Here is a 16847-nt window from a genome sequence, read left to right as displayed (position 1 = left end):
TTCAGCATTCACATTTCAATTTAACTATAAATACAGCAGAAATCTAAAGAAAAAGATAAACTTTCTACATAATTCTCCATAATTACAGCTTACACAGTATGAACGGAGTTCTAGTCATTGGAATTAAAGATTCATATTTCAGTCAGTCAGCTCTATCCACATACTATGGAAGACAGAAGACAGCAACAGCTGTTGGCCATGGCTCAAAATTTTATACAGTGCATTTCGTCCGTAAGTTGTTTTCACTTTTAACATAAAAAAGATGTATCTTCCTCCCTTTCTAAGTAGAAGCAATAATAGTCAAGTATTTCAAGGCACGTGAAGACAGATTAATGTTAAGGCTGTAGAAAAACCAAGGTAGCAAATTCTATGAGCTTTAAAAAAACAATCCAAAACCACACAAAAAATCCACTCTTGACTCTTTAGTCGCTTTTATAAGGATACAAACACAGGTTCTTTTTCTGTAAGAAAGGAGAATCTTAAAACACTTACCGATGTGGGCATCCTTGACAAATCTTCTGATCAGCAAAGGACCCTCCTAAAACTTTACTTAACATTGCTGGATGGCCCAAAGCTTTTAAAGCTTCATCTAAACTGTCCACCAAGGAATTAAAAAATTCTAAAGCATCATGCTGTTCACGTAGATTTACAGGTTCACCCCAAAGTCTGAAAACACAAGCACATTCATGTCAAATATTTTTTGGTTTGTTCTCCAACTTATTTTCTAAAAAACATTATTTAAGCTATTAATCCCTCTTTCTTACTGGGCAAAACTATTTCTTGGTTTGTGAAATAATATACCAACTGTTACTATGTCCCTGACACTTACTTACTAGTAAGTAAAAACGTGCTTTTGTATATAACATACTTAATTCAAAGTCTCAGTATCTAGGTCAAGAAATGCTATAATCCAAAATAGCCACCTTGCTGTTAACTCTGGTCTATTAACAAACTTCTACAGAATGGTGAAAAGGTAGGATAACAGATACAGTGCTGCACAAGTTCTGCTAATTTACACTTAACATCTACTACGATTAGTTTTGTTGCATTTCAGTGGTCCAGTGAACAGACATCAATACTAAATTTTTTATTTACCTAAATTGTTTCCAAAACCCTCTTGGTACATAGTACTGTAGCCTGGAAGCTGCTAAGTGACCAAAAATTACTTGGAGATGCCTCAGAACTCCAATATTGTACTCTTTTCTGTCTTCTGTTTTACTCAGTGCTGGTTTGTCTTCATACTGATGTGGATAACCAAACACATCATCTCGCGGGTCAACATTGCTCTGAAAATTGGAAAAAAAATTGTGCAATTAACTTTGCTATGTAGCTGTCTCATAGCTAGTTGTATCCATTGTTTAATTCAACAATCTATTTCATATTCTCATCAGAAAAAACAAATAATGGCTTTGTAAGCATTAACAGAGTTCTGGTGGCAGAAGTGGTGTATGGAGCTTTCAAGTACAAATTCATGAGGAGGAAATCTGCAAACTCTGCTCCTTGGATCTTTTGAACTGCCTCTCTGGCAATGAGCCTATTCAGGTAAGAAATATTATGCTCTTGTCCCCACTGCTAGCCATGGAAAGCAAAGTGATTAGCAACTTAAATTTGTAATAACCTTTTCACACACACCAAAAAAAAAAAAAGTTAAAAAATAATCAATTTTAAAGATAAGCAAGTTCTATGCAATTAAATTTACCTCATTGTCCTGCTTTTCATCCCCAGACATGTCATCATCTACATCACTGCCTGTGCCTTCAATTGCAAGAATCCCATTCCTGATGGCTGGAATCATGTACAACTGCTGAATGACAGAATTCATGTAACAAGTGGCACCAGCATTTTTTAGTCCTACAAATCCCTTTGGCGGTCGAGGCCCAACAGGTGGCAGATATTCCCATTCTGTAAGCGCTTCACAAGCTAAAAGAAAATAGCAGAATGTGATTAGGAAACTGTTTTGTTGTAAAAGAATTAGACCATCACTGCAGTACAAACAGAAATTGCATAAACTTAGCATTAGTCTGTATCACACTGCAGTTTAATTAATAAAACAAATGTCTCACCAGAAAACTTAATTGCTAAAATTAACACAACTTCTATAACAATAATTCTAGCTGTAATCCTAACATTATACCATTTTCTTCTATTGCACAACTAAAAAGGTGGTGTGACAAAAGTTCAGTCTATTTGTGTATCAAACAGAAGTCTTTCCTCAATACCTGCAAGCTTCTTCGCCGAGGAATTCAGCTGATTGAACGTAGAATATATAACCAGCTTATAAGTCTTTCACAAATCTATAATCCTTTTAAAATTACAATATTTCCCTTATGCCTCACTTTTCCCTGCCAGCATGGGAAACAGTTTTAGATAATGCTATCTGTATGACTTCTGAAAGATTTTTTTCCTCCTGAGTCTTTGCCCTCAGTCCTCTCACGTCTCTTCAGAGTACATTTATGATCACACGTTTCCTACACTAACCTGTTGTTCTGTAGTTTTAACAGAAAAAAATCTGATGGAAAACAAAGTAAGAGAGCATGCATGTTTACAAGCAAACTTTACTTGGTAAATGAAACACACAGCATGCACAGCTCATACATGTGTTCTCTTTTCTGTCTGATATACCATAGAGATGTGGCATTCTATCGTGCTTATCAAATACTTGAGTAGAAGGAAACGTCATAAAATCCTTCTAATTGCAAGGTGATAAGAAATACACTACTTCCTAATAGAAAAGGGTGAAGAAAAAAAAGGATGAGATGGTGGGAAACCATAAAGCTGCCCTTTTCATTTATTTATTTGAGATGGAACCAAATGGGAAGAGACTGAAAAACTTTGAACGACCCACAGATACCATCAACTGGGCAAGTAGCAATGCCATTGTGAGAGGTACCAGACAACTCCTGCTATGGGATACTATTTCTAGTTGCTTATAGTTTTGCTAAGTTCTACAAGTTTAAACATTCTGTTAAATCACAGAACTATTTGAGCTAGAAGGGATCTTTAAAGAACATCTAGTCCAAACTCCTGCCACAGGCAGGAAAATCTTTCACTAAATCAGGCTGCTTGAAGCTCCATTCCAACCTGACCTTGAAATTTCCTATGATGGGACATCCACAACTTCTCTGGGTAACCTTAACCTGTTCCCATGTCTCACTACCCTTATTGTAAAGAATTTCTTCCTCATGTCCAATCTATATCTACCCTCTTTCAGTTTAAAATCATTGTCCCTTGTCCTGTCACTATAGGTCCTGGAAAAAAGTCTCTCCCCGTCTTTCTTATGAGCCCCCTTTAAGTAGTGAAAGGCCGAAACAAGGCCTCCCTGGAGACCTCTTCTCCAGCTGAACAACTCTAACTCTCCCAGCCTTCCTTCCCATATGAGCTTGGGTTTGCTCAGCTTGGGGTTCTCCCCCTGTACCATCCCTTTCCCTGTCAATATTACAGTCAAAATGGTTTCACTATTCCACTTAGGGCTGCAGAAAATATGCTAGTTTGTTTGCTTTTTAAAAAGTATTACATGCTCTGTATCGGTAACAAAATCTGTTAAGCACGAGCCTTTTGCCATCCTTGTGAAAATCAGCCCAAGTTTCATAGGACTATCGACTTTTAAAACACATCCTACAGTTGCTATAATCTTTCTCCAGTGAGAAGGAGAAAGTTCTCTAAGTGCAGGGCTGTGCTAAGATAAGGCCAAAACTGAGAGAACAAACCTCTGAGAACGGACTATGACAAGCAGAGAATGAGTACAGAATTAGAAAGGGAAACAGGGCAGTGGACCCGTGTCTGTGTATGGACAACGATGACAAATCAGGTGAGCAACCGAGAGACTGGCACTAAAACTAAGCTAAAGATACCTGATGAGGTTCTGGGATTGGTTAGGCAGAGCCCGAAACAATGAGACAAAAGTAGAAGATATAGAAAGAATGAGGTTCCTGGGAGCTGGAGGGGACAAAGGGGAGTAGCCAGAATCAGGGTAGGAAGAGTCAGACTGTGACTGGGGCTGGAACTTGGATGCAACCATGTAATGCAAGTCAGCACATATACTGCATAAAGAAGAAAAAATAAAGGCTGCATTGACAAACTTGTCTAGATTTTGACAACCTGATTTTGCAACATTAAAAGCAGCCACAAACAAATCACAAACTAAAAAACTCAGCATCTAGTTCAGCTGATAAACAAAACCTATACACGATATGTACATTAAGAAGTAGAAAATAGATAATGAAAAATATTACATACTAGTGATTGCTGTACCTATGTAATACATTTCAGTCAAGGTGTCTACAATCTGTTTGAGATTTCGGACACATCCAACTGCTAGTGCAACTAGTAGCTCAAAGCCAGCATTAATCGTAGCTGGTGAACTACAGACTGGTATGGCCTGCTCAGCAGGCAATTCTCCATTTCTCATGTATTGTAGATAAACATTGGATGCCGGAAAGATGAAATCATCTATTAACTCCTAAAAAAAAAAAAAAAAAAAAAAAAAGATAAGTTACCTGTTACCACAGAAATGCACACTATTTTATAACAGAATAAGAGTTATTACATAAATGAATATCTGAGAACTGTAAGTACTTTAAAAAAAGATCAAGAGTTAAAATTGAGACCGCCATAACAAGCTTTTAAATTTAGAACAGAATAACTCCATTCTAAAGTGGTTCCCTGCAAATGCACCCCTCACTGCAAGTTAAAAATAAAACGGTATTATTCTTGATTGATAAAAAAATTTCTTTTGCCAAGCCAGTATTAGCTACAAAGGTCTTTATCAATTAGTGCTAAAAAAACACAACATTGCTGCTGTATAATATCAGAAGTACAAAGAAAACATGACTGACTAAAGACAAGCTCAGATGTCACCCATTTGTTCAAACCTGCCATAAACATTAATAGCACTAATTAAGAACATGTGGAGAGAAGACAATACAGGGGTAACGAAATAAATCAGTCCTGTACAGCACTATCCTGTATCTAGCTCGCTATCCTTGTGTGATGTTTGCCAAGTCTTAGAAAACCAGCTTACGAGGTTACAGCAACTCCATATGCAGTGGTTCCATAGAATGAGAATGCTAAGCAACCTTACAAGTGAAACATGTAATTAAAAAAAAAAAAAATTTTTGTAATAAGGAAAACATTAAACTCCACATAAAAGCCTTTGTCAAACAGTTAAATTGGGACTGTTTATGGTTACAGACCACAGGATACAAAATTTCTTTTAAACTATTTATAGTAAAAAAAACCCAAAACAAAAAGTCCATAGGTCAAAAAACCTTAACTTACTTTAATGAGATTAGCACCTCCTTTTTCACAACCAATATGGTATTTCTTCTCAGGTGTCTGGAATGCTAACAACTCTTTTGTTACTCCAAGGTGACCCTCTAAGATAGTTTCTTCCACACCTGTTTCCCCTGTTCTTTTTACTTCATCCTGCCATTTAAGAGAAAGTTAGAATACTCTACATAATATGCATTTTCCAGGCTTAATACTGTACTTCACAACAAAGCAGCAAAAAGCTGATTATCAGAAATAAATTGATCCTAAAACTTACCCTAATCCTCTTAAGCCAGTCAATTTCATTATTGAGAAGAACTTCAGCATTGGGTACATTAATATTACTGTTGTAAGCATAGTTAAGAAGATGTCGTAAGAGAGTGAAGTAGTCTCCAGAATGCTTAGCTCTCTCTCTTGCAGTACTCTATGTAAACCAAAAAGAAATTATATAGAATTCATACATGCTTCTACTTACAGTGCAACACTAAAAAGAAATTATATAGAATTCATACATGCTTCTACTTACAGTGCAACACTAACACATTTTCCCTAAAACTGGCAGTAAATACGAAAGAAATGAAGCGTAAGGTAATTTTCAACCTTTCGGAAGTTTATAATTGTATTCAGGTGTTAATGAAAGACTTCTGGACTATTTTAGTAGCAATTTCTATACTTGAATGGGAAACTAACAGTGAAGTGATCAACTGTTCAAGAGAGCCATGAGTATGTAGAATTGAAAAGCCCTGGCAGGCCCAGTAAAAGGCAGCAGTAGCTGTAGGCATCTATCTAATCTGCTAATGACTTTTGCTTGAAGGCTGGCATTCACTGAAGATGAAACGCATATATTAAAGCTTATTGTTCATGTTCTTAACACAAAACACAAAAAATCCCTTTCCCCCTCATCTAACTCAAATGGAAATTGACTGTGCTGCTTGCCTACAGGTCAAAAGGAATCTATTATAGTGACTATTATCAATAGCAATTTGCATTTTCTTGCAGATAGTTGTTATTATTACTTTCTACAGAAATTCACATTGTACTGAACCCTTTACCTCTACAAACTTACCCCTAGAACAGTAAACAGCAGGGTAATGAAGAAAAGGAGAGGTCTCTGTCCCATGCAACACCTGGTAGCCATTAAAAAGAATTGCTCCTGTGCCATCTGACGAACAGTTCTGGAAATCATTTAACAGAAACATTAAATACAATCTCCCCATCCAAACAGGACATTAAAAAACAATTCAGTTTGTGCTTATCTGTTTAATGCCATTTTCTGAAAATGTACATAATGCAGGAAATGGGAATACTTTAATAATTCACTACCCATCATATTGTTTCTCCTTGCAGTGAAATTTTAGACACATGAATTATTATCACAAACCTATTCCACAAATCAAATATTTAAAGGTAAAAGAAAAAGAAACTTAGCAGCACCTAACCACTAAACCTTTGCAACTGCCTGCAAATATTGTATAACACAAGCAACTTGCAACCCTAAATATTTTTTTCTCATCAAGGACCAGTTGTGCCTGAAAGACAAAATAAAACGATGCTGGTAAAACTGCTCTTATGTATCACTACAGCAGTTTGCTGAGCATCTATGAAGTGACCAAAATGTACCATTAGTAAGAAACGAGATAAAAATGACCCCTGTATACTCAAGTGGCTAGAATTAAAGCAAATTTCCCATTTAAGAATGCAATCTAATCACTGGAATAATGTGGGAATGGATAAGCTTTAGGAAAAAAAAAATAAGGCCTATTACCCTATTCTTTCAAGTTGTAAGATTAATTGTCTGGGCATTATATCTTGTAAGAAACGTTAGAAACAACTCTTCTTGGGTGGGCAGAGAATACAAATGAATTCCACACTTTATGAAAGTATCTCAACATACAAGAAACTGAGTTTTACAGTGTTGTTTTAGTGTGGGTGTCATTGTTTTCTGCCCAGGAGGTCAATGTGGAAAGCGCACGAAAGAATCTTACTTCCTTCAGGGTTCTTTCACGTATGGTTAACTGTGCTTGAAAGACATGCAAGAATGACCATGAGGTCAGAGCAAAGATGCACCTGGCTGAGCGCTCTATCTCTGGTACGCACCTAGAAAAGCGCACAAGAAGTGGGAAGCACGCAGTGATACTCCTCCAGAATGTTCTCTCAGCTTCCAGCAATTTGTGGTTCAAAAGACTACCAAAAGCAGTATTTCATGGCTCTCGGTGGACAAATTCATAAAAGAACCCTTGAAACTATTTCCAAACTGAAGGTTTACACTGCTTCAACATTATGCTCAAGAAGTTCTTATACAAAGAACACTGTTTTCTATCTATGCTCCCTTTACTACTTCTAATTTTAAAGGTCTCTGTGGTGTTCTCCTCCCACCATTTATCTCTTCTCCAGTATGAAGTGCCCCAAGCTATTCAGCTGTTCCTCAGATGGAAGTATTTTCAAGAGCTTTGATCTCCCCTGTTACCCTTCTCTGATCTTTGTAAGTTCTACTACATTGTTTTTAGTTGCAGAAGACTGTGGAGTGGAGAGGGTCTGTTTTGTTCTCAGTAATAACTGACATTTTACGGGATCTGATTGCTGAGCTGATGTTTTCATAAAACTCACAGAAATGTCTTTTAAGATGCAACCCTTCATGAGCTTGGGACACATCACATAGACATTGGTCAGGTTCATGCACTTAAAGGCAGAATGAAATAGACAGAGGTGGTATTTTTCCTGAAGTGAGAAATACGACCAAGGAAACGCACACTTCACACTGTTATGTCTTCTAAGTAGTAAGCAATATTTGAACACAGGTATTATATTTTCATGTGGCTATAAGAATCTAAGAGCTCTTAGGGAGCCATGGGAGGGAATGTAGCTGCCTAAATGCAGTCACCTAGTGCCACATTAGACACCATGACAACAGGAGCTGGCAGACAGGACACGAGGTGCATGATAAACTCACACCCGGAGAAACAGCTGGAGAACAAATGCCTCCATTAGGGCAAACAACCCGAATCCCACCCTATTGATAGCTCCAGGACACAGATTTCTGTTTAACAGCAGTCAGCCTCTTCAATGGGTGTAAGCGCCATTGCTTTACACTGGCAGTATGAATTTTTATTTCTTTGGGCCACATCTGTATGACCACTGAACACTTTGCAGCCATCACTGGAGCATGTCTGGCTTTCAGGATCATTTAGGGCTGACTGTTCAGCTATCTGCTGCTGACTAAGCCAGTCTTGTATTCAGGGGTTACCCTCATAAAATCAACTACCTTGGAGAGTAAGAACTGAGCCAGTATTTCGTATTTTGCATTCTGCTTCTCATGGCAGCATGATGTTGTGGTTTAACCCGAGCTAGCAATATAACCACAATAGCTGCTCACTCACTCCCCAAACCCCCAAGTAGGGGGGAGAATCAAAAGGAAAGCGAGAAACTTAGATTGAGATAAACACAGTTTAATAAAATAACAAAATACTAATACACTACTAGTAAATATATATATAAAATAGAGATAAAAGATACTCAAGGCAATTCCTCACTCCGTCTGCACCAAACAGCTGATCCCGGAGAGAGAAAAGAGGGAAAAGGCAGAAAGACCCAGAGGCCTCTGCAAACAGCAGGATGGCAAAAGGCCGAACGAAAGAAAGTCACAAACAGAACTCCCCCAAACAGGTCTCCATCCTGGCTCCGACAAAAAAAGTGACAGATAAGAAGAAACCAGATGATCTCGACTCTTCTTAAAAATGAAGCATGACGCTAATGGGATGGAATACTCTTATTGATCAGGCTGGATGTCAGTCAAGCTCTGCCCCATCCATGCCCCCCTTCCTCACTGCCTCACACCTGTGGGCAGAGCTCAGAGGCCTTGGCTCTCAGACCAAAGCAATTACAAACGTTAACTCTGTCCTGGGGTGTTCTCTCTTGTTCTCAAACTAAGTCCAAATAATGATCGTGCTAGCTATGAAAAAGAAAGGTTTCTAATTGCATGAAGAAAATTAACTCATTTTCAGTGAAACCAACACATATGGTTACACTATGAGGAAACAGCAGAAGTCCTATGCAATCTCAACCTTGGAAAGAAACACACAAAATGCACCAATCCATCCGATCTTTTCTGGAAAGACCATATTTGTGAGATCTGAACTTGATCATCATCTTTGTCTTTTATGGCGCACCAAAAAGATTTTCTCACATGTGTATTTTTGCTCACACTGTTCTCTGATTGAGGATAGGAGATTAGAGAACAATAGCTGAAAATGGAAGGATATTCAGAATTCTGTCTGGTATTTGCTAAGCTTTCTCTGCACTAAAAACCACTAATTTGCTTCCACATTAATTCAGAAGAGGAACTTTTTTAAAGCTTAGTCCAAAGTCTTCATTTTCAAAGTGGTCTCTGTTTCTACTCATGTTTATGCTATTCTAACCATCACGTAATAATCAACAGTGGCATTCTAAGTGAGATTATCGTCAATACCAGAAGTTTTACAGGCATATGAGAGAAAAGAGCTGAATGGTTAGCTTCTTGTACTGACAATAAGAACCATTTTTCCATACAATAAATTCAGCTCTTCTGGTGAGAAAGAAAGCAGAGATAAGGTGCTGAGCAGCAGTCCACTTGTATAACAGAAGCCCTCAAAAACTATTCCCTCTGACAAAACCAAACGAACTCCAACCACTAATGCTACTCTTATTTTTGAAGAGCAAAAAGCTAACATACCTGTGGAAATAAGCCACTGCTGTTCAGACTTGGGCTGACATGCCAACAAAGCATGTGGATAGAGAAGCCCCAGCCTGGGGACCCATCTAGTTTCTTTCAGTATTTTAGGAAGTACAAGGGTCAACTATTCACTAAGCATAACAATACAAAATAGCTGGTACTTGAATTTAGCGAACAAAGCTCAAAACAGCAAGAGCTGCAGCCACTGGAAGAGGCTGGCAAAACCGGGGCATATATGTCCATCTGTAAATCAAGACGGTCAGTTCTGCTAAAAAGATGTTCCACCTCTATCACAAACTGTGTTAGATAGAACCCAGACAATGAAATTCAGAGACTAAACTGTTTAAGACTTATAGAAGTTCCTGATTTGAACCAATAGTTCACTTCCTTAGGGAAATATGACCAGAACAGAAAAATCCTCACAAAGGGCATTTGAAGTTTTCAAAGCAAAAGAGTGGTAATATGTCGTCTTTGGTGTAGGTTTGTCATTGGCATTATTCTGTTTGTAAAAACAGAACATTACTATCTTGCTAGTAACTATTTCTATATTTTACATTGTACCATAACAGTAAACCAAAGCAGACTAATTATTTTTTCACCAATTAACTGTTAAATATACTCATTCTATTTTTTTTTTTTTAAAGTAAACATTAAAACAGCTATTCTGTCAGTTCTGGCAGCAAAAAAGGTGTTATGGGCACAGCATTCTTAGAGTGAGAGGGATCACAAAATAGATTAATAGTAAAAAACTAATATCCCAGTATTTTCTCCTTTCAGTTATTCTTGATGACAAAATCCTGGCCTATTAACACAAACCAGTGAAAGTTATAGCAAATAAGAAACTTTTAACTCTGACACCTGATAAATGGCGGTAGTGATAAAAGAAAGGTATCTAACTGTGATGATGGCTTCCCAGCCTATGTAAAATGACAAGAATCTCAGTTTGTGATATTCAGATCTTAAAGAAAGGTTTTAAGACCATTTCATGAAAGATATGTCACACCAGAAACAGCCCCAGAAGTGCTAATGTTGTAATACTGCCAATAATTAGGCAAGGAGATCACACAGATTTGGCCACTGTATTAAACAATAATCGTTAAGTTCTCCAAAGTAAGAACTGCTCACTGAACTTAATCTGCAAAGGAATACTTCTATCTGCAAAGTGTTGATACCAAACATTAACTGAAATATAAACAAATGCTGGTGAACCCTTGAGAAATGTCACCTAAATTCCAAATAAAACACCAGAAAGTCACACAACTACAGTGAAATTTATTATGAAAATTATCACCCATTACTTATATTTGTACAATTAAGATTATGTCAAAAAGCCACAAATCTGACAAATCTTTGGATTCACATCAAAAAATCAGAGGATGGGGCCGCACTGACACTTGCCCGTGCTATTCAGCTGTACTGGATCTCCAAATTTGACATGTGGCCAACATGCACTTGACATCAATCGTTGACAGTTTTAAAAATAAAATTTAGTTATTTCTTACTCATCAGCCTTGAAAGTTACCCAATCCAGTGAAGACAGCTTGTTTCTTTTTATGTGTAAGATTACAACATACATTTGTCAGCATGTTTTGATAAACTTGTCTAACTTAAGGGATAATAACAAGCTTCAGTGAAGCTGAAAATTCAACACCTTGTATCAAAGGTTGCAAAATAATAAAGCTTGTCGGATTCTGATAACAACACTCCACAGTTTCACCAACGTGTGCGAGTAGTTCATTGTAGAGATATGCTCTGATGATATTATTGATCCTTTTGTTATATGAATATTCCTGAACATAAGACTTTTCAACCTGTTTCATCTGGAAAAGTAAAAAACCCAAAACATGGCACTGAAATTCTGACCCCAGTTATCTGAAAGCACCATAATCTGACTCCTTTTAAAATGTACTGAAAGGCTTAGACAACCTCACAAATTTCTGATCTCTGTAATTTCTCAAAGAAAAGTTAAGATATTTGTGGAACAACAGCGGAAATACCTTACAAACCTAGAATTTAATCTCTGGTAGCAGTTCAAAGCACTGCTAACTTTAAATTAAATAACAACACAGGAAAAACTTTCCACCTGGATGACTTCTAACAGTATACCCTCAAATACTTCACATCACAATTTCAGATGGGCTAGAAGTTCCAAGACACACATCACACAGATGCTGTATGATGCACAAGCTGCCTAGGGAGAACTGCAGGAAAAACGTGGAGACACCAAGAGATCCCTGAACTCTACAGTGGGACTGCAGGGCAACTGAACCACATCATTCTTGGCAGCTCCTGCTGGTTTTCCCTGTCTGTCCGTCCCCCAACAGTGCCAAGGGTTCCACCAGGACCCTGCTGCTGCACCAGGTGACAGCTCCACTGTGACAGCTCTATGTAACACATGTGAGTCACGTGAGGAGTCACTAGTGTGCCGTTACAATGCAAGAAAAGCAGAGGATTAAGTATTAATTTCCTTAATTTTCCCCTCTCCTCAAACTGCTAGTACTGTATCTTGTCTTTATGCATCAGATGAGGTATGAAAGTTCTTCTATACCTAAGTAATTTAAATATTCAAATGTAGTGAGTATTCATATAATTTCCAAAAAACCATAAAAGTACCTATTATTTTATTCTAAATGCAGTGTTCTAAAGCCATCAGTAGCACATTATCAGGCATCCGTCTGGCTTGACAATCTTAGGATAACAAAGAAGATGGGACTGATACAGCTACCACTTTAGGACAGGTATTCAAATTACAGATTTATATTGCTAAACAATAAATTAAGACAACTAAAAAATCACTTCAATAGGAAAAAAAAAAAATCACTTCAATAGGAAGTCACTGCTCTGCATTTAGTCTTTATATAAAGTTTGAATTGTAAAATATATGTGATTAAAAAAACACCACCAAAACTTACTTGCTGTGACAGTGCAATAGCAAATCAATTATAAATGTCTGCCATGCTTTTTCTTTACTGAGTGCATCCAGTGCGGTTGGAATCAAAGCAAAACACAGGGTCATCACCTCCAGTGCTTCACAGCAAACTTGTTCATCTTCCATGTCTGGTTCATTTCCTGCATTTGTCTGTGAAAATAAACAAGAGAGCACAAAGTGGGTATAGAAAAAAATCCTGAGAAACCCAAGTGGCTCCAAGGCATATACACTAAATAAAAACACAAACCACAAATTTGTATACTGGGTGATTATCAGTGCCAAGTACTTTATGCACTCCACTCAGATGTGATTCAAAGCATTATCTGGGATGACCTGAACTTCCAGTACTGTGCTTCTCAAAGGTGGATTCCAAGCATGAACTTAAGGAGCCTGAAGTCAAACAGGAAGTTTGTAGGCAAAAGGTACACCAGTTAGTACTGTTGGGTTTTTTTGTTGGTTTGTATTTGGTTTTGTTTGTTTTTATTTTTAAATAAATAATTTTTTATTTTATTTTTAAATAAAAGAAATAGTTTTCTTTACTACTCAGAACCCAGGGTTTAAAGCTTTGGAAATAGTTACTACTTAAAACAGAGAAAGGCTATAGTTTTAAAAAGCTTTGATAATCACAACTTATTTGATCAAAAACGTCTTAATACTGCTAGAATTTATTCATCACTGTTTTCTGGATACATGAAACAGCTGAACTAAATCTAAACCACAGTTTCTGTGGTGACTTTTGATATATGAAAGGATATTTCTAATTGGTATATAGGTTACTCTTTCAATTAAACACTTGAATCAAGTGAGTGGATTTTGGTACACTTTTCCATAAATACTTTGAGAATAAAAGCAAGCCCTCTCCTCCATCTAAGCCAAAATTAACTAGCTTGAAGTAGTTCTGAAGAAATTGAATGTGAGCAGGATTCAATCTTAATTCATCAGTAATCACGGCTGCAGGTTAGCAACACTAACCAGAGGTATAAAATAAATATTTGTTTTATATATGGAAAAGTATCAAGATTAAGTAGGCAGAAAGAAGGGATTACAATGCAGAAGAAATAACTAATTGTAAACAGCAGCAGCAGATGACAACAGTCTGGCAACAGAAAGTATTTTGTCTTTGCACAACAGCTGAAAATCAGAGACAGTTACTAGCAATGCAGTAGGATGTGGTAACTCTTACACATCTCAAGATATAAAAGTAAAAGCAGAATGCCTTCAGCAAGTTCAGGACAGCACGTGCTCTGCACTGGCGCCCTTTTTAGAAAAGACAGTTATTGCTGCATAGGCACAGGGATCTAGTAGAAAGGCAAAGTGCATTTTAAACTCACTCAATACTCCCCTGTACTCGGGCACCAAGAGCTGATGGGTCTGTACAAGCAGAACTTGCAGTATTTTAGGGGTGTTTGGGCCTTCTCTGAGCTAATAGGAAAATGGCCATTTGGCACCACTGAAAGTCACAGAGTGTTCTTCAACCACCAAGAGAACTCCCATACCAGAATTTTTTGAGGCAGGAGGCAGAAGAGACTTCATAAGAGTTATGATCTCAAAATAATTTCTTGACTTTAAAGTTCAATTGAATTCACCATTTAAGTTCAGAAGCTTCTTCAAGTGCTCACAACATTCCTTCAGAAGTCATACTTGACAGGACACTCTGAAGTACCTCTTAAAAAACACTTGCCACAGTTGCCTTTGATATTTTTTAGGAATCCTGGTACAACATTCCCGTTTCCACAAAAATCAGTCTGCTTTTGTTCTTAAACTAATGTTTAATGATAAATCTCTAACCCACAGACTCAGCAAAACGCTCCTACAACCTATCAGTTAGAAGTCTAAGGTTTAGTGGTCAACTTAGAAAATGGAAAGCATTTTTCTTAAAACAATTTTTCCTCTAAGCCAGTGTTTGCCAGTCACCAGTATATTCAGTATTTATAAAACCACCATTAAAGTTACTTTCTCTCATCTATAACCAAACACAATTCCTTAAATTAAGAACGTGTCTTTTCTTGCACTGTATTTCTCTATTTCTGTGATACTTTCCTCTCTTTTTATGCCATTTTAACAAAGTGCATTTTATTTCCTCCTCTTATTACTTCTGCAATTTGTTCCTCTTTTTAGTTTCCAGTTTTTCCCTTGAATTTTTAATTCCCTTTTGCCTAGCATAAATTGAATGCACCTGCCGCTTATTACAAATGTCCATATAAAAGTCAATAAGAATAAAATAAACCACATACACAAAACCTTTGAAGGATGACTGATAATGCACAGCTTTAATTTCATCTATTTTAAAACTTCAATTGTTTGAAACTATTTTTACAGAATTTAACTTACAATTTTCACCCAGAAAAATGTCAGAAAAGAACACTTAGGTATTTTTTATTTTAGGTGTATTTTCTCTAGTGCACTACTGCTCTTAAAACTTCTAATGTATAGATATAAAAGCACATCTTCATATGCCTGGACTGTCATGCTAACTAAACCATGTTTTATATTCAAGTTTATCACCTCAAAAAAACCCCAACTTATTTAATGAAGAATTCATTCTCACAGCAATAGAAACAAATGTCATTATACCACCACATAAGCTAAATGGAAAGGTGTTGCATTTTGCTGAAGTAAATATTCTTCCTCTAACTTATTGTTTAAGGACAACAGTTAATACACCAAGAATAAAACCTCTGTATATATTCCCTTCCCTTTTAATCTCAGATAAGTATTGAGGAGTACTAAACTTGATTTTAAGATGAACAAGAAGATGCTTAGAGAACAAAATATTTTTTAAAAAATCACTGTCAAAATACGGATTACTATTTCGTATAAGTGTAAGCAACATTCATTAAACACAAGGTGTGTGATAACATGGTAATTGCGTAAACCACATGTGAAACCACAAAGATGTTTTACATATTTACATAATAAAAGGAAAAAAGCTATACAGGATTAGCAATTATTTTGTTTTATCAGTGCTTCAGTGCTAATTTCAGATCAATTAGACCTTGTTTCTCATTCTAGACTACACATATGCTTCAAATCAACTTCTGTAGAATAGAACTTTTAAGCTTGAAGACCAGAAAAATTAGCATTGCAAGAAATGCTTATTTCTTATTTAGATATGGAATCCAACTGGGCTGAAAACATGTTACAGAAGCTTACAGTACCAGTGCATTTTTGAACTGACACCAGATTCGAGGTAAAATTAGTTACCAAGAAATAGAAAACTAAACTGTGATATGACAATTGACATATACCAGACTCCAAAATACATCATCACCAAGATACGTACCTAAAAGCTCATCACACTCTAAGCCTGACCTTGTTGACCCTGTCCCTTTTGTAAACAAAGGAACAGTTATATAGAGAAGAAGTTGCTTAGAAATTCTTACCTTTTCATAGATTTTACTGATTTCCTCATTCGAGCTAAAAACCAGCTGAACTGACCCACAGCCTGATGCCCAAACGATTTTTTGTACTGCTCTAATAACACAGATATCAGGGATGTATTTTGAAGCCTGAAAAAAAGAGAAATAAACCAAAGCAAGATTAAAATGCAGTTGCAAGTAACATTACAATGGATACTAAATTCTAACAAATGTATTTTATAGAAAGTTTAAAATTTTAAAACTTATCATAGAATTTTTCCTTAAAAAGAAAAAAAATTATGTATGTTGAAAAGCATTTGTACTTCGCTTATGCAAAACTTTGTTTTTTAACAGAAAGCAGCATGTATGTTAGATATACTACAGAATCGTAAATTGTAATGCTACAAGTACCAGGAATTACAAGAAAGTTAGTATTTTTGATAAATAACCAGCAACTCTGATTCTGAGTAAGAAATAGCAGAAACTACCAACTTCAATGCCAAAATATTTTTGATTTGGTGAAAAAAACACAACCCATGCAGCATGCACCTGGAAGGCAGCCAGCCTCTGAAGTAATGTTACA

The 16847-nt window shown here is 36.6% G+C and overlaps 1 protein-coding gene across 2 annotated transcripts in view; it reads right to left on the bottom strand.

The window, feature by feature from the left end:
• The window catches only part of USP9X (ubiquitin specific peptidase 9 X-linked), a 112315-nt gene that overhangs the window by 26533 nt on the left and 68935 nt on the right, over positions 1 to 16847 (bottom strand). Inside the window, exons 25-33 of one of the 2 annotated variants that reach the window (XM_065637259.1) lie at positions 16289 to 16414; positions 12889 to 13055; positions 6335 to 6443; positions 5546 to 5692; positions 5278 to 5424; positions 4237 to 4459; positions 1700 to 1920; positions 1096 to 1286; positions 493 to 666 (exon numbers count right to left, since the gene is read on the bottom strand). In XM_065637259.1, coding sequence (XP_065493331.1) covers positions 493 to 666; positions 1096 to 1286; positions 1700 to 1920; positions 4237 to 4459; positions 5278 to 5424; positions 5546 to 5692; positions 6335 to 6443; positions 12889 to 13055; positions 16289 to 16414 — 1505 coding nt within the window. The remainder of the gene's footprint in view (positions 1 to 492; positions 667 to 1095; positions 1287 to 1699; positions 1921 to 4236; positions 4460 to 5277; positions 5425 to 5545; positions 5693 to 6334; positions 6444 to 12888; positions 13056 to 16288; positions 16415 to 16847) is intronic. The other variant, XM_065637267.1, reaches the window with a different exon arrangement.

This window comes from Caloenas nicobarica, chromosome 1 (assembly GCF_036013445.1).
Source record: "Caloenas nicobarica isolate bCalNic1 chromosome 1, bCalNic1.hap1, whole genome shotgun sequence".
In the NCBI taxonomy this organism is placed as follows: domain Eukaryota; kingdom Metazoa; phylum Chordata; class Aves; order Columbiformes; family Columbidae; genus Caloenas; species Caloenas nicobarica.
This window is presented reverse-complemented; position numbering and strand designations above follow the sequence as displayed.